The sequence below is a fragment of the Thamnophis elegans genome, chromosome Z (assembly GCF_009769535.1).
Source record: "Thamnophis elegans isolate rThaEle1 chromosome Z, rThaEle1.pri, whole genome shotgun sequence".
NCBI classification, from domain to species: Eukaryota; Metazoa; Chordata; class Lepidosauria; order Squamata; family Colubridae; genus Thamnophis; species Thamnophis elegans.
The window spans coordinates 24,371,850-24,395,594 of NC_045558.1; the positions used below are offsets into that span (position 1 = coordinate 24,371,850).

General features: G+C 38.9%; 1 protein-coding gene across 2 annotated transcripts in view; it reads right to left on the reverse strand.

Moving 5' to 3' along the window:
• The window catches only part of CDK14 (cyclin dependent kinase 14), a 251,510-nt gene extending 237,591 nt beyond the window's left edge, over positions 1-13,919 (reverse strand). For both annotated transcript variants that reach the window (XR_004256835.1, XM_032235075.1), the window contains exons 1-2: positions 13,211-13,919; positions 5,681-5,712 (exon numbers count right to left, since the gene is read on the reverse strand). Coding sequence is in view for 1 of the 2 variants with exons in the window: in XM_032235075.1 (XP_032090966.1) it covers positions 5,681-5,712; positions 13,211-13,304 (126 nt within the window). In the remaining variant the exon portion in view is untranslated. The remainder of the gene's footprint in view (positions 1-5,680; positions 5,713-13,210) is intronic.
• Positions 13,920-23,745: the final 9,826 nt, after the last annotated feature.

Sequence of the window (23,745 nt, forward strand, 5' to 3'; positions counted from 1 at the left end):
TCTATTCCTTTTTCCACTTTAAAAGTGTCTCTCATTTGTTCTTTGTAGATCCCTTTATATGTTGGCAGTCCCTCTCTTACCCAGCCTCTTTTCAGTTTCCTGGTTCAATCTCAAAACATCATCCTGGTACAGAAAGACAGAAGATTGACCTCTTTTTTCCTTTTCCTTTTTTTTTTACATTGAAGTACTGCTCATGTGTAAAAATCAATAGCTTGTTATATAAAGCACAGAAATGGCTGAAGAAGTTGATTGATACCCATCTTGTTTTTTTACTGAAAGGATCAGAGACCAACTATTTTCTCTGTTGCAGTAACCAGTCAGCCTTTGGCAATAAGTTTCCCCTAGCATTCATTTTAAAAACAAAACAAAATGAACTTGAATTATAAATAAAGCACCAGAAGGAAGAATAATTTATATTCACCCATCGATTGATGATTCTTAACATTCCAGGACAATTCATGAATCTCTATGCCTTTGTCTGAAGAAAAAAAAAAGCCCTGCTTGCTTTGTCAACTATGAGATAGAATAAAAGAATTAAAGATCTCCAGAAATATATTATGTCCTCCATTTATTTTATAGTGCACAGTCATAATATCTTAAAAAGTCCCATTAAATTAATAGGTGTTTTGAGAACATACAGTAGTGGCCAAAATTGTGGAAACCTTTTGAAAAAAGTGCATTTTCTAAAACTAGCTAATAACACCCTCTTTTTTTGCAGTAGTACCATAAAATTATATATCAATGGAAAGATAATTTAATCAAGAATGTAATGCAATAACTTTTATGAAGATTTTGCTGTTAGAATAGCACTCATAAAGAAGAAAAGTGAAACAAGATGTACAAAATTTATTACCATGTCAGTTAATACTTTAATACCTTTAGCATAAATTAAATCCATATAACGTCTTTCCATAGAATGAGCCAAGTTTTATGGTTCTGCAACTGTTATAATATGAAACCAAGATTGAATGATTGCTTCTATTAACTGGGTTTTCTGGCTGGGCCATAGATTTTCAATTGGGTTAATTCCCAATTGGGCCTATTCTCAGGCCAACCCAGCATATGATTATCTTGAAACTCCCCAAAAATGGGGAGCCATCAGAATCATTAAATTCTACACATTGTTCAATCCGCCTTTTGCAAAATGATCTATCTGGGTTCAGAACTATACTTGAAAGTTTTAGTAGATCCGTAAAATTGACAGAAAGTTAGAGGTTGTCTGCAAAAGGACCCATTCCCCAGGTGTTCAATACTTTCATGGGGCATATATTAAATACAGCAAGTGCCCTAATTCCATTTCATTTTTTAAAAGTGTGGGATAGCACTGATTAAATAATATTAATAAATGAAAGTTATATTTTGTGGTGACTAAGTACAAAACTCTTTATACAATGAACTTCCTAATGGCACCTCTGCATAAACTAGTGTTGTTTTTGCCACCCTTTCCCCCACACTTTGCAAAATGGGCAAGACGGAAAGTTTCACAGACTCTTCAGTGGAATATTGAATATTTTTAATTTGAATATATTCATGTGAATTTTACCCCAAAGTAAATTACATATAACAGCATTTTGGCCATACAGAGAAACAGGATGAGTATGGAATTGCAAAAGAAATATATGAAGGAAGAGTGAAGAGTAGGGGGGAAGACCAATAAAATTATGTTGGAATGGAACTGATAAAATCCTCATGAAGATGAAGCTAAGAAGCTTACCATTATTCCCCAAAAATAAAATCAGGTCTTATATTATTTTTTGATCCAAAAGATGCATTGTTAGGTCTCATTTTGGGGGAAATACGATACTAATTGCATCCGTCTGGCTGATGACCTTAAGTGGGGCTTATTTTGGGTAGGGCTTATATTATGAGCATCCTGAAAAATCAAGCAAGGGTTTATTTTCCAGTTGGGTCTTATTTTCGGAGAAACAGGGTAGATGAGTAAAACAATGTATGGATCAGTATATTTTCCTCTTTTACCTGTTTTACCTGTTTATTTTTGTTTACTTTTTTCTGGGGTGGAATACAATATTGTCCAGCCAAAAAAAGGACTAGTAAGATGATTATATAGGTAGCTTTCCACTTAACAGCCATTCATTTTGTGACTGTTCGAAGTTACACGACATTGAAAATAGCGACTTATGATTGGTTTTCTCACTTACAACAGTTGCTGCATCCCATGGTCATGTAATCAAAATTCATTTATTTATGATAGTTGCATTATCCCAGGGTCATGCAATCACCATATGTAACCTTCCCATCTGGCTTCCAACAAGCAAAACCAATGGGTGAAACCCGATTCACTTAACGGCCGCATGATTCATTTAACAACTGCAGTGATTTACTTACCAGCTGTAAAAATATCATAAAATGGGGCACAACTTACTTAAAAACTTAGCAACAGAAATTTTTTGCTCCACTGAAGTCATAAGTTACTTGTATATGTATATGTAGTCATAAGGACTACTTGTATATGTATTTTGTCATGATTAGATTACATACATCTTTTATTGTAGATATGCAGAACATAAACAAATCATCTAAATATCACCTAAATCATTTTCTCTTTCTCTAGTTATAGCCACTTTAGTAGATAAATTGGAAAATTACCAGATTCTTACACTGCAAAAATCAAAAACCCCTATGTTTATAACAATTGATAATAGTATATGCTTTGTGGGAGACAAGGCTATCCATTCCAAACACACACAAAAAGTCTTATCTTATTTGAGATTTAATTTGGGACAAGCACTTGAAGTACAGTTTAATATTTTCTTCCTATATCATAGAATTCTAAGGAACTCTTAACATCCTGTAAATTTTATAAACAGTCTAGTCACTTCCAGAGAGAAGAAACAAAACATTAGAAGCATGCCAGATTTATAATACAATTAAAAGAACAGCCTGATACAGGTCTGGTTACAGAATTTATGACTCAGACTTTAAATGAAACAATTATAGGGCTTATACTTTGACATAATTTCTGTACTTTCACAAATTCAGTATAAAGACAAACTCATTGAATTCATCATTCCAGAAACCTGATTTCTGGAGTGCCATATTCCATTTCCTTTTAAGTTCCAATTCACATTAACCATACCTATTTGCTTCTCAGTTTTCAGAGAACAGAAGATCAAAACATAGTCTTAAAGGAGATGGAATTAAAGCAACAGTTATCTAAACGATAGGACTAGGCCTTCATTTGGAATCCAGTAATAAATTAAGGCAAAGAGGCAAATGACTCATAATAGATTCTTACTAGATATTATTACAGGTGTTTGTTAGTTGAAAAACATAATCTGTTTTTATCTTCTTCACCAATGCAGATTCTTTATAAATTTTATTTGTTTCAACTTCCATATATAACAAGGATTTTTTTTCTTTATAGGTATGGGATTATTTAAAAAAATCAAGATCAGGCAAATTATATAAATAGAACTATCATTGAGATTTGTTGTGATTATGATGATAATTTTCAGTAAGAATATGTAAAACTGAAAAATATTCAGTAGGAATATGTAAAAACAAAAGTCAATTCAGTCCCTCTTTCATCTAAAACAGGGATGTCAAACTCAAGGCCCAGAGGCCAGATCAGACCCATTGGTTGCTTAGATCTGGCCTGCAGGGCTACCCTGGAAACAGCAAAGGACAAGCTCATGGTCCCTCTGGCAGCTAAAAAGTAGCTCGGGAGGGCCAAGCATGGCCCTTGCAAACTGCTTTTTTGCTGGCAAAGGGTTGCAAGAGGCTGTTGCAGCTGAAAAGTGCTTGGGCCACCACAGGTTCCCCCCACATGAGTGACACCCTGCCCCTTGAGGTCGAACACAACCCTGTGGACCTCAATGGAATTGAGTTTGACACCACTGATCTAAAACAAGAAACATTTCTTGTTCAAAAAACTAACTTTAAGAAAAATTAAAAATTATTTCTGGAATAGCTTGGTCAGAAAGGAGCCAATAAGGAATGGTGCATTCTAGAATCTTTCAGAACATTCCATTTCAGAACTATAAATTATGCAGTTGCCTACTTTTAAGTTAAAACAACTGACATTAATTAACTCAAGGCGCACAATACTTTTAGGACAATACTTTGAATTTCTGAAATAAATTAATATTCTCTATCACAGATTTATATGTTAAAAGTTACTTGAACTTTAGTTTTGAATAAACTCTCAAAAACTTATTTTATTCGTAGGCCACTTAAATTTTAAACATATTGAAAAATATGATTCCTGTAGAAAAGAGCAAGCAGAAATGGGAAATTAAGTGCATATCCGTTTAGAGCCACTGAATTCCCACAAGCACTCCAGGTTCAATCCATCTTGAATTCAGTTGACCTTTATCTGGAGCCAATTTAGTGTTAAATTTTAGTTGATCAGATTCTTGTGTATAGGCTTGAATAGCAATAGCACTTAAGACTTATATAACACTTTACAGTACTTTACAGTCCTCTCTAAGTGGTTTACAGAATCAGCACATTGTCCCCAACAATCTGGGTCCTCATTTTACTCACCTCAGAAGGAGGGAAGGCTGAGTCAATCTTGAGCCTGGTAAGTGTTGAACTGCCAATGGCAGGCAGCAGAAGTAGCCTGCAATAGTGCCCTCTAACCACTGCGCCACCATGGACTCATAACAATAAATAAATAAATCTTCTATGCTGTAGCCTAACTGGTGGTCCTAATTATTCATGCCTATCACTCCATTTTTAAAAGAAGATTTCTGTTGAGTATCTTTCTGGAGAAAAAATAGTCACAAGTTCTAATATGGTTTTATGCAACCATATTCAGTTTTTTTTTTCAACTCATAAGATCTTATAAATCAAGAGTATTAACAAAGTATGAAGTATAGTAGATTTCTAAAACACTTTAAATCAGAATAATCTCATCAATACTTTAGAAATTCTTACATTAAATAGAAATATCTTGAAAATATTTAAAAGAACAGAAAATGAGTTGGGATTTGAAATTTGATGAGTCAATACAAAACATTTGGTAATATAAAAATATTATTTAAATCTATTTCAGAAACCATCCATTATAAATTTACAAAATCATGTTACATATCCTTAAAAGTGTATTACATATTTATTTCATATTCCTATATTTATTTCATATTCCTATTGAAAAGTGTCATGTTACTCATTTTGGCTAGGGGTTTTTGAAGGCATTGATAAAATTACTCTTACTAATAGTGTTTAATAAATAATTCTAATGCAGCTATATTCTTGAAGAAAAACATAAAATAGTGCAATGTAAAGATCATTCAGTTTTCTTCCTATAAATTTACTATAACAATAAACTGGGAGAATTAAAGTACATCTTTTTTCATATCAGTGATAATTAAAAGTGTGAAAAAGAAATTGCTAAAAAAACTAACATATCAACAAATACTTTTTATTTCTTTTTGGTACCGTTTTATAAATTAAATCAGCATAATAAATTACTTTATACATATACCTTTTAAAACTAGAAATGTTCAATATGGGTGTATAAAATGAGAATTTCTTCTTACAATTATAAATACAATTATATCAAATTACATTACATTTGTTTCATGTAGTTTTTTCATGGTGTGTGCGTCTATTTGTTGTATAATTTATTCTTTCTAGTCATTATTATTCTTTTAAATTGAAATATTTTGTCCAATATATGTTTAAATAAAATTTGAAAGTAGAAAATACAACTTACCTCATCAAAGTCATTATCATCTTTCTTCAAGGCTAGAAAAAAAGATATAATTTGTTATCTAATTAGTTTACATTACTAGTACAGAATGCTAAGAAGCAAACAAATATTTCTTTGTAGTTATTTAATTTAACTTGAATAAAATTACTTCTCTTAGAAAAAATATGTGTGATTCTGTCTCTTCAAGGGTATATTTATTGGTTTAATATGTGGAAAAAGAAATATGCTTAGTGTATATAAATTATAATTTATACTATTTTTAAGAACAAATGTTATCACAGAGAAAAAAGGAAGAGGGGCTACATATGCTGCTTGAAACTGTTGAATAAATGGAGAGGTATACTGAGGCAGTGCTGGAAAACAACAAACAATACACTACAAACAATAAATTGTTCTCTGCAGCTTTTGTCAAGCAAGGAGTGTTACATGTGGACTTGAAATCTGACAGATTTGTTCTTTCCTGTGTGATAGTATCTCCAAGCACCACACCATTTTTTATTTTTTTTTTGCTTTTATAGATTTATTGGACAGGACAACACACCGTAATAATCAAGTTTCAAGGGACAGAAAATAAAACCAGAGCCTTGTTTATTAACAAAAAGATCCTGTCAGTGAGAACAAGTGCACTTTTAAAAAGTACATTCCGAGTTCTCCTACCAGATGGCTGCCACATAAGACATTAATAGAAGGGAAACTCACTCTTCTCTTTAGCCTCATAGCTTTTTAGCACTACAGCTTATCCTTACTGTTACCTGAATAAAGGTCACCTGTTCAAACAAAGGATTGAAGATACCACCTTTCTGATTCATGTGGAACAGAAAATTACTATTTTGAAGAAAGATGCTAAGGAATGGTGATGTTTTGTAACGAATCTGTTTTCCATTTTCCATTTATTCATTTCTTTCAACTAAAGATATGGGCACAGCAACAGCAAGACATGTGTGTGTGTCTGTAAAAGGACCGTGAGCCACATCAACAAGTTTCCTACCCACCATATTTTTCAGAGTATAAGAAGCACCTTTTCCCCTCAAAAAAAGAGGCTTCAAATCTGGGTGTGTCTTATACACAGAATACAGCATTTTTGCCTCCTGAAACCCCGCCCCTTCACCAAAATGGCCGTGCATAGCTTGTAGCCTTTCTGAAAGCTCCTGGGGGTTGGGGTGGGCAGAAATGAGCAAAAAACAACCCAATTTTTGCTCAATTTGCCCCTCAGCCCCCAGGAGAACTCTATAAGCTTCCTAATGTCCTTTTGTTGACAAAAAAGGGCCCATTTTCACAAAAAAGGGCTGTTTTTTGCTCGTTTTTACCCCTCCCCATCCCCCCAGGAGCACTCTAAAAGCTGCCTAAGGGCTATTCATGCCTTTTTTTTTAACCGGGCCCATTTTTGCGGAAAAACTGACCTGTTTTGGGAGGTTTGCAGAGTGCAAAAACTTTTTTTTTTTAAATGCCTCTTCAAAACCTTGGTGTGTCTTATACTCCAAAAAATATATTACTCCTTATATGTGCTCAGAATTAAGTTTCATCTGAAGAAGGAAGAAGAATCTCCAAAGTAAAAACAGGACTTTTAATGAAGAGCTGACAAATTGTTGTGACTCAAAGGTTGCCTGTAATTTTGTCCAACTACCATAGGGGAATGTAGACACCTATACTAGGATATAAAACCTTTTTCTGTATCTGGAATCTAGTGTGCCAAGAAGATAAATCATTTATAACTAATTTCCAAAGAATTCCCAGTCAAAAATACAATTAATATTTCAAAAAAAAAATGTTCCTATCTTTATAGCTCTTGCTGCTTCGCAGTATCATAATCAGGCATCCAGAGCTATGTGACTCCAGGCTCTAAAATACTGGCTAACTTTAATTCTGAAGTCCTAAAAGTACTAAAATCGAATTCAATACTGAGATTGCCAAATGAGTTTGAATTAATCATTAAATAAGTTGCTTTAGGTCTAAATAAAAGAAAAGCTTGTATATAAAAATTAAGAACTCACTGATCTGATGTAACTTGGGTAGTATTATTAAAGTTTGCAAAACTATAATTTTAAGTTATAAAATTCCGTAGTACTGTAATTCACCACATATTTGAAATGGTCTGTGACAATGACCTTGGGACACCAAGCAGAGATGCTTGGTTAAGGAACAATCAGATAAGGGGAATAGATAAGTCCACAGCTGCAGAGTTGGCAGAGCTAGAGGCTCGGGAGGGAAATTATTGGGCTATATAACTGATATAAGAATAAATATATTTTGAGGCATGTAAGATGCTCTTGGTGTAACTTTACAATAAAGCAGAATTAGCTTATCTGGTCATGTTTCCCATCTAGTCTACCTGTTAAGGCTGACATTATCGGAGTCAGAATATATATCTGTCTTTCACACCAATCCAGTGGTGGCATTCTGCCAATTTGCACCTATTTGGGAGACTGGTTGTTAACTTTCTAAGCAGTTCAGAGAACCAGTTGTTGAAAGAAATCTCATTTTGTTTTTTTCCACTTTACAGGGCTAATCCTGTAAGGAAGGCAGGAGGGAAACATTCTGGTGTTGTTTTTAGCCTAATCTTTATTGCCCTGCTTACAGAAACTGCCCCTCCGATTAACCCTCATTACACTGTAATAGCTAAGGCGAAGCATCCACCAACGTGAGAGATGTTGAGTTGGTCACGCCCACCCAATCACATGACTACCAAGCTACGCCTACCCGTGGTCATTAGGGCAGAGAACCGATTATTAAATTATTTGAATTCCACCACTGCTCCAATCAGAACAGAATAACAGAGTTGGAAGAGACTTGGAGGCCTTCTAGTCGAACCCGAGGCAAGAAACTATATACCATTTCAGACAAATGGTTGTCCAATCTCTTTTCAAAATTTCCATCATTGGAGCATTCACAACTTCTGGAGGCAAGTTGTTCCACTGATTAATTACTCTAACTGTCAGTAAACTTCTCCTTATTCTAGGTTGCTTCTCTCCTTGATTAGTTTCCACCCATTACTTCTTGTCCTGCGTTCAGGTGCTTTTCAAATTAGCTTGACTACCTTTTTTGTAGCAATTCCTGAGATATTGGAATACAGTTATCATGTCACCTCTAGTACTTCTTTTAATTAAACTAGAAATACCCAGTTCCTGCAACTATTCTTCATATGTTTTAGCCTCCAGTCCCGTAATCATCTGTGTTGCTCTTCCCTGCACTTTTTCTAGAGTCTCCACATCTTTTTTACATTGTAACGACCAAAACTGGATTCAGTATTCCAAGCATTATAAAGTGATACTAACACTTCATGTGATCTTGATTAATCCTCTGTTAATGCAGCCTAGAATTGTGTTGGCTTTTTTGGCAGCAGAAGCACACTGCTAGTTCATATTTAAATGATTGTCCATAGGACTTCAAGATCCCTCTCATAGTTACTATTTACTGAGCCAAGTACCACCTCTACAATACCTGTGCATTTGGTTTTCCTTGCCTAAATGTAGAACTTTGCTTTTTTCACCAATGAATTTCATTTTGTTAGATAGTGCCCAATGTGCACGTCTGTCAAGAGCTTTTCACATCTTAAGCAGTGTTTGTTGGCTATTCCTGCTAGCTTGGTGTCATCTGCAAATTTGATGAGTTCTCCATCTATCTCCTCATCGAAATCATTGATGAAGATGTTGAAGTGTAGTGGGTCTAAAACAGGGCCTTGGGATACCCCACTGCACACTTCCCTTAATGTAGATGCAATAGATATCAGCAATAGAAGGAGCATAAGAAGTATGATTAAAATAAATGCAAAACCCTTTTCTGAGTCACAAAAATCAAGGAGATAGATCTCACTTAAAATAAAAGACACAGAGCAATCACTTGTGTCAGATACTTACAATTTTAATTATATAATGATATTGTTTTTAAAAAAAACTTCTGTTTTTCTTAATGCTGAAATTTAAATGACATTCGATAAAATTGTCTGCCAATAGGCTTATAACAGACAAAACAGAAGAACTTCACAATAATCGTAATATGGTTGGACGTTAGTACCTGATGCACAGAGGGCTTGTTAGATTTGAAAACAATGTTACTTTATGATTTTTTTTAAAAAAAAGAATTATGCACAATATATTTTGCCTCCTAATAATGTATTACACATTCAGTGAAAGTGACCGGTCAGAAGAAAGTACTTCACATTATACATAATTCATTTATAGAAAAAATTGCAATGTGATATTGTCCTACCCATTAGCTTCAATAGCAAATTAACAGATTCAGGGAGGAAATCTATCAATGGCTATTAAGTATGAGTTCAAAAACAGACCACCCAGGGTTTAAGGCAGGATGCCAACAAACAGCAGCTGCTGGGTGGCAACAGCTTGAGAAGGCCACCATTAGTGGATTTTTTCAGGGCTAGCTAGCCAGCTAGCCAGTGTGTGAAATAAAATACAGATCCACAATGTTTGGCCAAGGGAGCTCAAGTTCTTATGATTAATGAATGAAATGCATTCCTACAGCAATCTGCAATGTCTACAACAAACAGCTTGAAGCAAAACACTTTGCTCAAGCATTAAAATAATTAAACATTATAAACGGGAGTAACAGGTCATGACTAATGGGCCCTTTTTTATTTATCTGAATGGTTTGCTGACTTTCAGCCCTTTAGCAAGGACACCAGTACTGTACTATCAGGTACTTAGCATCAATAGAAATTTAGCTCAGATAAAATGCTATTCAGAAATCATCCCCAGGGTTGATATTATTGGCAAATCATGCCTTTATTTTGCATTTGAGCTTCCTAACATCCACACTAAAGATTCAGTTCTACATCTGGGTCAGACAAATAGTAGTAGAAGTCCCAAAGAGGGAAAAAAAGTCTTTACACTTGAGGAGTCCAGAGTCACAAGCAACTTTGTTTAAAGGAAAGAAGCTTCTGATATTCTTCAGCCATTTTAATTCAAGCAAAAATTGCTTTGTATATCCTCAAGCAACCCAAAAATTAAATTAGGAATAATTATGAGTAATATGATTGGTGTAACACTATACAGTAAGGGCATTCACTCATTTCCTTTTCAGTAGTTGATTTGAAACAGGCTTCCTTAATTGCTCCCAAAATGTTGGCCTACAGAGATCCCAAAGGTCATGTTTACCGGAATTTTGAAAGAGATAGTCTAATAGAGTCATCTGAAGGCAGCAATTTAAGAAGAGCTGACCTGAAATGTTCAAATTCACTGTGATTCCCCAGATTTTCATTATCAGCACAACTGAACATGTATTATTTGTTTCAAGGAAACCTCATAAAACTAGTGTATAATTTTGCATATAATTTATATTAATCAAAAAGAACTATACAAAGACTAGTTTAGTTCCATAGAATGTTTCCAAATTTCATTATCCCTTTCTATAATCTACCTAAAATGCACATCCTTTATTCTGACCAGAAAATAACTTGACATGTATTTCAGAGGCAGATTTGGCACTGTATTTGCCAACCTGTAAAAAAGAAGTGGAAAAATGTTACCTGCCTTGAGCTGCTTGAAGAAAAGCAGGGTACAAATATAATAAACAACATTAAATCAACTTGCATCTAGTGAAATTTGCTTCGAGTATACATTCCTATGTATACTCTGATATATTATTCAGATGAATAGAGAGAAATCTATGAATAAGGCATGAGATGGCTGTAGAACATCCAATGTAAATATGACATCTTATATGCATCTGTATTGATGACACAGCATCATATTGTGTCATCCAAAAGGTGTTTCTATATTTACAAAGCAAGAAGTGCCAAAAGATTACAGGAACATTGGGACAGCAGAGGTAATTTCCGAGCAACATATGGTGGCTAATACCTTTTATTCCTTGTACCTTTTATTTCTTGTACCTTTTATTCCTTGTACCTTTATTCCTTGTACCTTTTATTCGGATGGCTAATTTAGCCACCAGAATAAAAGATATAAGAAATAAAAGGTACAATGCACACAGTGAACTTTTTCATATACTGTGGACAACTTGCAATATCTTTGGTGAAGTACCAAATCAGCAGCACTTTAGATTCCAAACAACTTAAATCCCAAATTAATGGGCAAGTGAAAACTTCTATAGTTAGAAATTAGTTTGACTTCCAAATGATGTCTTACCACTCAGGCATATGGAAGCATTTTTATTTTTCTACTATTATTATTGAACAAGGTACCCATTTCCCAAAGGGTCTTTTGTTATAAAAAACATTATTATTAATTTATTATTATTATTATTGTTGTTGATGGTGCAAGAATTAAATCCCATTTTCAAATGCAGTTCACACATAGCTCACTGAAGATTATCTTTTCTGAAACACAATTAGTTTACATGTGCCACTTGTTCCATCTCACAACTGGGAGAACCAATTCTAAAAAGTTCATTCTGGCCCGAAGGGATACTAAGCGATTTCAAGTATGCAAGCAATTGGAACCAAATATTCATAAATGATACTTTAGAAAAGAATCATTCTGATTCTATTAAAGAAATAGAACTTCTTTCTAAATGGAACTTACAACTATCTACCTCTATTATTGATTTGATGTAACAATTTTATTACAATATTCTTCATTTATTTTTGATATTTATTTATTTTTAATTTCCATACCCTTTGATAAATTTAACTTTTTCCACTTCCATACCCTTTGTAGGGAATCCTTTGACTTCAATCTTGCATTACAAAATAATGAATCAAATTATAATTTGGTCATCTGGAATATGTAACAGGAAAGCCACTAATCTAGTACATTAGAAAGCTGCAGTCAGTCCTAAGGTCCATACACTTTTTATATGCCTTATATTTTCTTAACATTCATCCATGGGGGGGGGGGGACCTTTTTTTTTTTCCAAAAGCATAGTTTGAAGGGATTTGAATCCATTTTTAAAAAATAAGTTTCAATTAATTCAAAGTACTTTCTACTTCTAATTGTTCATAACAAATTAATATCAATTATTTTTACAAGGAGAGTGTATGCTGCCATTCAATTACCCTATTTGGAGATATTCCATGTCAAACTACATCAGCATTTAAACAGATTATAGACAATTTATATTATGCTAAATATGATCAATACCCAGTAGCAGCTAAACGTTTTGTTAAGGGTCAGACTAAAATGAACACATTTAATAGTCAGTGTCGGAACACAGCAGCTGTTAATCACTTCAATTTAATCACAAGATGATATCTGGATAAAACGGTTTGAACTGGGTACCCTTTTATTTTTTAATAAATAAAAATTTCAAAATAGTATTATTAACGCACAAAAAGGCGGCGTTAAACTTGGGCAGCGAGCCACTGGAGTGCTATGATGGAAAAATTTTCAGCCAAGCCGGACGGACTCCAGAGGGTGCAGGACTACAACTCCCATCACTCTCACCAGCACAGGTTCTGAGCTTCTTTGGCAGCAGACAAAATTTCAAGGAGTAACTCAAGGCAAGTCAGCTTGCAAAACTGACCCACTGAGTCGCGAGGCAATAGTTGGAACAGGGGGCTCCGGGGCTAAGGAATGCCAGCTCGCCCCCTCCCTCCTTTTTCCTCCCTCGGCTTACCTAGTCTGCCGAAACTTTCCGACAAAGTTCGCCGTAACTTTTTCATTCTGCTAAGTTTCTCGGCCGGCTGCTGCGAGTCGAGCAAGTCGCACATCGGGCTCGATGGGCCAAGCGCCCTAAGACAACGCGACGCCTGGCGGATCACCAGAAGGACGGACACCGCCGCCGCCGCCGCTGCTGCTGCTGCTGCAAGAAGAGGTTGCCGCCGTTGCAGCTCACCCTCCCTGGCCGTACCCGAAAAGCCCCGCTTCTTCTACCTAGTGCTGAGGAAGGAGAGCCGTAGAGCCGCCGGGACTGCCTCGTCCTCGCCCATAGCGAGTTTCCCCCAGCTTTGGAAATTGGGCAATAGGCTGCAGAAGACAATGAGGGGCGGAGGAGGAAAGGCAAGGCGGTGGGAGCGGAGTCACTCCTAGTAGGGGGAGAGAGAAGTATGGGGAAGGGGGGGGGATGTCGGGGAAAGGGGATTCAAAGACCTGGGTTGGAGGGAGGAAAGAGGAGAGAAAAAAAGAGGAAGAAGAGGACAGCAGAGGGCTGCCAGGAGGGACGAGAGAGCAGGAGGCGGAGTAGGGGAGGGAGGGACGGGGAAGAGAAGGCTGCAGCCGGAGAAAGGAAGCTGCCCGCCTGCCTGTCCCGGGAGCAGCAGGAGTCGCGCGTGCAGTCGCGAGCCAAAGGGCAACCCGCGCGAGCCCCGAAGCGCCTCTGCGCCCCCGCCCGGCCCGCGTTCTCCCCCCTAAAGGCGGAGGCCGCCCATCCACCCTCGCCCCGCCTCCCCTCTCCCTTCTCCGCCGCCTCATTGGCCGCAGCGGCGAACGCCGGCTCGCCGGAGAGTTTCTCTGGCACGCGCTCTGGAGCGTTTCTTGTTTCCCCTCTTGGTGCCCTTTTCCTTTTGCTAAGTGCTGGGCGAGGTTTGGGCGGGATCTGAGCCCAGCTGCCTGGTGAGACGCAAAATTGCCCCGTTTTGGAGCATCCTATAACTTTGTTGAGAACCTCCGGCATCATCTTTCCAAAGTGCCAATTTTAGGTCTTTTTGTTTGTTTGTGAAACTAACCCACAGCAGCTTTCTCTGTCTTTATTGAGAGTGACCCCCAATATAAATTAGGTCCCACTGCCTTCCTTTGGGTTTTGCTTTCTGCAGAATAGGAGTTAAAGGCTCGGTTTCTGCATTTAGGATATTTAAAATAAAGTCTCCCTGGAATTAGGTGAGTTCAACCCAGAGGATTACAGGTACCTGTTGTTTCCCAGCAACGACACTTTGCGTAGGGAAGTAATCGACTATTGCCTGCCTCGGCAACGCTTTCTGGACTTCTTGACTTCCCATTTCAGTTCTCAGCCCTGACGTTCTCCCATCTATAGTGGCAAAGCAGAAGACCGTTGGTTTTTTTCCAGGAGTTTAGGGACATGTTTTGATTTCACCTTCATATTAAGAAAAATCTGGAAATTTAGAGTTCACTCTGAGCTACCCGTTTTTCATTTTCGTTTGTTGAAGGGGGATGGGCAGAATCACGTAGTTTCAAAGCTTCTGTTGCTACGAAAGACTCACACCCTGAATTTCCATACCAGGATCATGTGCCAGTCAGTTTTTAAAAAAAGATGTGGAGCCTCTAGAAAGAGTGCAGAGAAGAGCAACAAAGATGATTAGGGGACTGGAGGCTAAAACATATGAAGAACAGTTGCAGGAACTGGGTATGTCTAGTTTAATGAAAAGAAGGACTAGGGAGACATGATAGTAGTGTTCCAATATCTCAGGGGTTCCCACAAAGAAGAGGGAGTCAAACTATTCTCCAAGGCACCTGAGGGTAGAACAAGAAGCAATGGGTGGAAACTAATCAAGGGGATAAGCAACTTAGAACTGAGGAGATATTTCCTAACAGTTAGAACAATTAATCAGTGGAACAACTTGCCTCCAGAAATTGTGAATGCTCCAACACTGGAAGTCTTTAAGAAGATGTTGGATAGCCATTTGTCTGAAGTGTGGTAGGGTTTCCTGCCTAAGCAGGGGGATTGGAGTAGAGGTCAAGGTCTCTTCCATCTCTGATATTATATTGTATTGTATTGTATATTGTGCTGTGCTATGCTATGCTATATTATACTATACTATATACTATATACTATATACTATATACTATATACTATATATCTATTAGATAATTACAACCCCCGGTATGCCCAAATATATATACTATATACTATGTACTGTACTGTACTGTACTGTACTGTACTGTACTGTACTATACTATACTATACTATACTATACTATACTATACTATACTATACTATACTATACTATACTATACTATACTATACTGCTCAGGTCGTACACTTGACCATATCAGGGCTATCAAATTTTGATCAAAACTGCAGGGTGGTTGTTATTTGTGGGGAGCTTCTGCAAGTGAACTTAGCTTTAGGTACTGTTGAAAATTTGGCCACCCTGGGGTACCTCTGCTCTTATTAAGGATCTCCTGGCATCTGGTAAGAAATATTGTTTTTAACTATGTTTGTTTCAGTAGAGTAATAAAGCTTAAGATCTATTTACTGGAATACTCATTGTCTCTGGATCCAAAAGAATAAATTGCCTGGGCATCTGATCACTGCCCTGACACTTGGCAAAATACCATCTGAGTATTGATCAGCTGTGATTATACCTAGCCAAGATGGAACAGAGCCTTGCACAATAGAAAGAGGCACATGAATTTACTGTGTTTCCTCCAAAATAAGACAGGGTGTCTTATTTTCTTTTGATCCCCAAAATAAGCATTTGGCCTTATTTTGGGGAGGTCCTATTTTGAAGTGCAGGACATGAACGTGGTCACCTCATAGCTGCTGCTGTGTTGCAGTATTTTCGGGGAGGGCTTATTTTAGTGCATGCACTCAAAAGCCTGATTGGGCTTTTTATCCAAGGAGGTCTTATTTTGGGGAAAACAGGGTACTGCTTTAAATTCTCCCTCTTTCTTAAATAAATATTTTTTGGGAGGTAGGACACCTAGTGATTGTCTGGTTCAAAGTTGCAATTTTCTTGGCAACATTTCACAAGCAGTGTGTCATTGCTTTCTTCCTAGGGCTGATTGACAATGACTGGCTTTGTGCCTAAGAGGTTATTAGAACTCATTTTGTTCAGTTGTAGCCTGATGCTTTAACCACTACATTAAACTGGCTCTCTAAAATGGACACTACTTTAAACTGGCTCTCTAAAATGGATCTACTATATATTTTAAAATGCTGGGTGTCTGGATTCATCCCAATATGCTGAGCTAAAATTTGGTTTATTTATGGTTTAATGTATTGTATAAACCCAGCCAAATTATGGTTTACTGAATAAAATATGTTTAAGCAAAGACTGATTGAAATCTTTGCTTGAATCAGTAGTCCTTTTGCTAGCACTAATTGAAAACATTTTGTTTATCGCACACGATCCAACTCCTGAAGCTGGGGGTGGAATTTATGTGTCATGCTAAACAATATTGTACGTAATCTCAGAAGGTTGAGCTCAAAGCCGCAAACATTGATTTACAAACTGTGTAACGTGCTAGACCACAAACAAGCAAACCACATTATGGATTAGCATGATGTGTGAGTTCAGGCAGTTTGATTCTATTTTAGTGTGGTATATAAACTTACCTAATTCTGACTTATTCAACAAAACATAGTTAATCATACTGACTTGGAAAAAAATGTGAACTGGCAAATGTGTTTCAGAGTTGTCTGATGTTAAAAATGGTGTGAAATAAAGTGTGCCAACCAACATTGTAGGATTTAGAAGTAGGTTCTTGTTTTCCCTAATGCTATTGTGTTCTTACTCAATTTTAAAGAAATGGATTAGCCCACATATATACATTTAACATTCCCTTTTAAGCTTTTGATATTGCAAATATGCCCCCCCCTTCTCACTTAGCAAGCATTCATAAACATCAGTTTTAATACATTTTTCAATACAGGCATTCTCACAGAAGGTACTGTGTGCTTGAGAATAATTTGTTAGCCCCCACATCAATATGAAGTACAAACTAGCAAAGTATATAAATTATATATTAATTGACTAAGTGAATGATAAAATTTAAAATGTATTAATGTAGTCTACAGACTTCTACGGGTTCATCCTTGCCCCAAACCTATAGTTTCAGTCATCTTCTTGCAACAAATATAACTTTATCATAAATTCTTCAGCGAGGTCTCACTCGCCATCTTCAGGCTGGGTTTTTGGCTTAGAGTGTGATCGGATCTGCCATATTTCTATAAATCTTGGTGTGGGGAGGTGGAGTGCTGGCTTTATTTCAGTAAGTGGAATGATTGGTTGTGTGGTTGTATCATGATTGGTAGATTGGTGCTGATTGGTTCTGGCTGTGTGTCCATTGTTGTTTCGTGTTGTAACGGCCTGGGTGGGGCTCCTTCGTTGACTAGGGCTGGTTTCCAGATGTCTGGTTGGCGGGAGGTATCGTCACATTTATTCATGTTGTGGGGGTGTTTCTCTATTTCGATAGCTTTCATAATTATTCTCTTGTTGAAGTGTTTAGTTTTGGAGATTAATCTGGTTCCTTCAAAATTAATTTCAGGTCCTGTAGCTTTAAGGTGCTGGAAAAGGGAGGAAGTTTTTTCTTTTTTTCTTACTGCGTTCTTGTGTTCTGTGATGCATGCATTTATTCTCCTGTTCGTTTGTCCTATGTATGTTGCAGGGCAGATTTTGCATGGTATTTCGTAGACTCCTTGGTTTTCTAGCTGGATTTTGTCTTTGGGGTTTCTTAAGATGTTGGCTATTTTTGGTCAGTGTTGAAGGCTGTCTTGATATTGTGTTTGTGGAGAATTTAGCTGATTTTATCTGTGGTGCCCTTGATGTAATGGAGGAGGGTGATGCCTTTATTATTTGTTTGGAAATAAATAATATGGTGGTAAGACACCTCTAACACCCCTGATTGGGGGGGGGGGATTCTGTTAAGATACAGCCTGTTGTGCCTTAGAGTGGCTTCTACTGTACAGGGCTGTGGAGTTGCCATGGTAATGGCTTCACAGTACTCCACAAGGGGGCTTCCTCTGGTGGTAGTGGGGAAATCCAACACATAGAAATTGCAGCCACATTCATGGAAGGAGGGTTGGGATAAATAAATACCCGTACAGCACAGGGTTATCAGCTGGTATAGGATAAATTCACATTGAGATATACACTAGGCCAGTGGTCCCCAACCTCTTTGGCACCAGGGATCAGTTTCATGGAAGACAATTTTCCCTGGATGGTATGTGTGTGTGTGCATGTGCGCATACGTGTCTGTGTGTATGGTTTCAGGTGCAACCTAGATCCCACTAATGGGCAGATGCTTGCTCACCCGCCATTCACCTCCAGCGCTGTGTGGCCCAATTCCTAACAGGCCAAGGACTGGTACCAGCCGTGGCCTTGGACTTGGGGACCCCTGCACTAGACAAACACATTTTAATTAGGCCTATTACAGGCAGTCCCTAGTTAGGAATAGCTGACGTACGGATAACTCATACTCCTACAAATGGGCTGTCTTTTGAAGATGTAAATTGTTTTTAATAAAAGTCTGTTTTCAGTGGTTTTAAGTGGTATATCACATTTCCCATTTTTAGTAATATGCAATCCATTCATAAGTACAAGTGTCAATAAACAAATTTGAATCAAAGGCAGATTTAAGAATAGAATTTTTTCTTACCCCAAGGACTGCTTATATATAAATCCAGAGTTCATGTATATGATATTTATTGGATTGGTACTAGATGGCAGAAACTAAGCAAGACAGGATTGCTTAGAACAATCCCTTTGTTGGAATGATAATCAACCAGTAACCAGTAAGAAAACAGCAGCAAGGTAAAACGGCAACAAGAAAATAGAAGTCTGTCTGACAGCTCTTTATAAAGCCAGTAGCTGTCAGGGGGCAACCAATCAGCAAGCCACGTTCTTCCCGCTTCAGCTGAAGCGGATCAGCCAATCAGCAATATTCCATGCATGGCTACGTCTGCAAGGCAGTGGACACAACACTCCTCCCTCCTCGGATGGTGCAGACATAGTCTTGCAAGTACACTGGGCACATGTGAAAGCGTCCAGATCGTCTTAGCTCAGGAATGGCTTCAGCAAGGGGAGGAGATTGGATGGCTGCCATAGGAACACCCCGCTGCCTCATGGAATTGTCAGCGGGACCTGGAGGTGGAGACTGGCGATATTCAGTACCAGGTAAGTCTTACGCCGAGGCCGCTGAATAATGGGACGGTTCGTTGTACAAAGGCAGGTGGTCTGGTAGGAGCGATGGGATCATGTTGGAACTCAGCGGCTGGCTGACTTGATGAACTGGACAGAATGAATTGGCGCCTCCATAGTTGATTAATGTGCCAGTGCCAGATTCGCCCGTCCTCTAGACCGAACTTGTAAGAACAGGGTCTTGTTATTTTAATGGTGTGCCCTGGCAGCCATTTAGGTTCGCTCCCAAAGTTCAGAGTGTATACTAAATCCCCAGATTCAAATTCCCTGGTTCTGTTTTTAAAATCCAATGGTTTAGATATATCATACTGTAGTTCGGGTGCAGTCTGTCGAGATCAGTATGGAGACCAGGGCCTATCAACAATTTGGCTGGACTCTGGTTGGTCAATGGACAGGGGCTCAAGTGTTGAGTTAGGAGATACTTGTCAATCTGTCCCCCTCAATCTCCGGGCCTGACCTCCCAGATGGATCCAGATGGATTCGCGACCATGGGGGCCCTAGGACTTTCCCATTGTCTAATCGGGGCAGCTGGAGATACTGGCCTGGAATTCTGGCATTGCTGATAGGCAGCCACCCAGGTTGTGATATCCTGATCCAGCCCTGGCCACCAAATATAGCTCCTGCCAATAGCCTTCATCCTGACCATGCCAGGATGCCCATCATGCAGGCTGGCTTGAATGGGCTCATGCAACCTCTGAGGAACTACTACCCGGTTGCCCCATAGGAGACTGAGAGTTCATGTTGTCTACTGTGATACGGACGGAATTCCACAGATGCGGGATTCATCAGCCACCCTCGCTGGATCCAATTCATCACCTGGGACAGGGTTCTGTCCTGTGCAGAATGATGAGCTATGTCCATGGCAGAGAGGAGAACCGGTAGGTCCTCTATCAGCATAACTGTGCCTACTGGTGAGGGGTCTTCTATTTTCTTGGGCAGTGGGCAGCTACTGAGCACGTCCACATGCCCTAAGTTCTTTCCAGGTCGGTAAATCAGTTGGTAATTGTAAGCAGCTAAGAACTCAGCCCAACGTGACATCCTAGGTGATAAAATTTGAGGAGTTTGTTTGTCCTCAGCCAGTATTCCTAATAGAGGTTTGTGATCTGTGACTAAGTCAAAGAACCGGCCATAGAGATAGTCATGGAATTTCTTTACTATGGCCACAACGGCTCGAGCGTCCCTATCTATCTGACTGTACTTACGTTCTGCAGCAGATAGAGTACGAGACTAGTATGCCAATGGAGCCTCAGTGCCATTGGGAAGTACATGGCTCAGCACAGCACCAACGCCAAAATGGGAAGCATCGCAGGCCAGAGTTAAAGGTAACCGGTCACTACACTGGACTAATAGGGCATTGGACGTTAACAGCTCTTTGACAGTTTTTAAAGCCCTGGCCTCCTGAGTTCCCCATTTCCAGACTGCCTTAGTATCCAGAAGCCGATGAAGTGGCTCAGCCACAGAGGCTTTATAAGGTAAAAAAACAGTGTAAAAATGTAATAGACCCAAAAAAGCCTGCAATTCGACTTTATTTTGAGGTGCAGGTGCTTCTCTGATTGCCTCCACTTTAGATGGAGTTGGATGCAGACCATTTGCGTCTATTAAATAGCCCAAAAATTCTACCTATGTGACCCCCATTTTACATTTAGATGGCTTCAAATGGAGTCCAGCTTTACAGAATTGTGTAAAGACTGAACGTAATTTGTTGATGAGGTCCTCCTGATTTCTAGCCGAAATCAGCACATCATCAAGATAAGGTATAACCCCAGAGAGTTCCTGGAGCAGGCGCTCCATCAATCTTTGAAATATCCCTGGGGCTACACAAACTCCAAATTGTAAACATTTACACCTAAATGCCCCACGATGTGTCACAATCGTTTGTGCATCTGCTGTGGCATCATCCACGGGGAGCTGTGGATGATGCTGATATGCTTGTGCCAAATCTAATTTGGCAAAAAGTGACCTTTGGCCTAAGGTATGAAGCAACTGTTGGACCACAGGGACAGGATAGAGGTGTGCCTGCAAAGCTCTATTCAAGGTGCATTTAAAGTCACCACACAGCCTAATAGAGCCATCAGGCTTGATTGGCACTACTATGGGTGTTTCCCAATGTGAATGGTCTACTGGCTCTAAAATTAACTGAGCGATAAGCTTATCCAGCTCCGCATCCACCTTAGGGCGGAGTACTAAAGTCTAATGGGTGTTACCTGGGGATTTAGATTGAACAATATAGGGGTTCCCATATATTTACCCAGGGAGTCAATGAAGACATCAGCAAACTCTTCTTGCAAGCACCTGAAGTCATCGGTTGTTATAGAGTGGATTCCAGAGACTGCCAGCCCTAGGGAGGTGAACCAGTCCAAACCAAGCAAGGTGCACAACGATGAGAGGCAGACTACCCTGGAACTGTGGTGTGGCCACCTGGAAATTTTCAGTGCCCACAATAGGAATGGAATTGCCCTGGTAATCACGCAATTTGATGGGGCAAGAATATAATTGTTTCTTTGAAACAGTTGGGTTTAGTTGCTTGAGAGTGCTCCAAGAAATGATGGAGCAACCAGAGCCAGTGTCTACCTCTATTTTGCAGGGGGCTCTTTCTGAAAGCACTGTAAGATAAAAATTTTTATCAGCTCTCCCTCTGGCTTGACTAATGGAAACTTCAGGCTGCGAATTGTCTTTGGAAATTGTGAAACAATCTTTGCGGGGCTTGAATGGGCGGAAAGGCTCTTGTTTCCCTTTTGGTCATTCCTCTTATTGCTCTCTTACTGGGGAACGAGATCTGCACACCTTAGCCAGTTATCCTCGTTTGCCACAACGCCGGCAAACAGCTGACCTGATATTACAATAAGCTCTGACATGGCTACCCCCACACTCATCGCACTGGGGTTGAGGTGTTTTCTGGTCAGCCTTCTTCCTTTTCCTCTCTCCAGCCGCCTTTAGTCAGCTCACCTCAGTATCAGGCTCAGTCGAATCGCCACTGTGGTGGACAGCGACTGGTCTGATGGCACTACAGGAAGCAGGCAGGTATTTCTGAATCTCCGCTTGGGATTTTTCTGCAATCTCCGATGCCCTAGATTCCTCCAATGCAATTGATAAAGTCAGTTCAGGGCGGTCAATCAATCAGCATTGCAACTGAAGATCACTCATGCGGCAAACTAGCTGTTCCAGTAAGGAATCTTTTAAATTGCCAAACTCGCAATGCAGGGCAGCAGCTCTCATAGCTGTCATATAATCAATTATAGATTCGTCCTCTTTCTGCACTCTTTGTCTAAACACATAATTTTGGACAGAGTTGGAAAGTAGTGATTCTTCAATTTCAGCACCAAAACGTCCCAAGGAATATCGTTGATAGACTGAGACGCAACTAGAGCCCTAGCTGTTCCAAAAATTTCTGGCCCACACGAGCTCAAGAACCAAGCTTTCTTGCCGCTGCTGGACAGTTCTGTCAGTTCATGAGCTTCTAAAAAACAATTAAAGTGCTCTAAATAAGCGTCTCATGTCTCCATTGCCAGGCTGAAAGCCGAAAATGTAGCTAGTGCCGCAATCCTTAAAAGGATAACAATCACCAGAAAAAAATTTCCTTTATTTTACCTCACGAAGAGTTATGGTTCAGTGACTAGGCAGTGTTCCTCCCGAACGTGTCCCAGCTCTAATCCGTGACTTCACAGTTCTTACCTCACTATCCCACCTTCATCGCCAGTATTGAGGCAAGACAGGATTGCTTAGAACGATCCCTTTATTGGGATGGCAATCAACCACAAAACAGCAGCAAGGTAAAACGGCAGCGAGAGAACAGAACTCTGCCTGACAGCTCTTTATAAAGCTGGTAGCTATCAGGTGGCAACCAATCAGCGAGCCGTGTTCTTCCCACTTCGGCTGAAGCGGATCAGCCAATCAGCAACGTTCCATGCGTGGCCACATCTGCGAGGCAGCGGACACAACAATATTGTTCAGTGAGTCATTTGAATTAATAAGCAAATCATAGCTGTGTTAGCTATCATTAAATTTGTCACGCAAAACATTAAACCAAAGCTGAGCAAACTGTATAGCTAAATGTAAAATGTAAAGCCAGCCAAAAACTGGGTATAGAAGAAAGGGGGAGAATGATGTCATATGTATCTATCAGGTGGGATGTCACTGTGGCTTCTATCCACATCTGTGGAAAAGGGAACATGCTTTTATATATACCCACAGGGAGAGCGAGACAGAGAAAATGAACAATATCTGAAACTATAGATGTCAAGATCCCTTATTATTGTTCACATTGTATGAGGTTATTAGAGCAACATTATATACATACTTGTGTTACCAATCAATGATACTTACAGTGGCCATT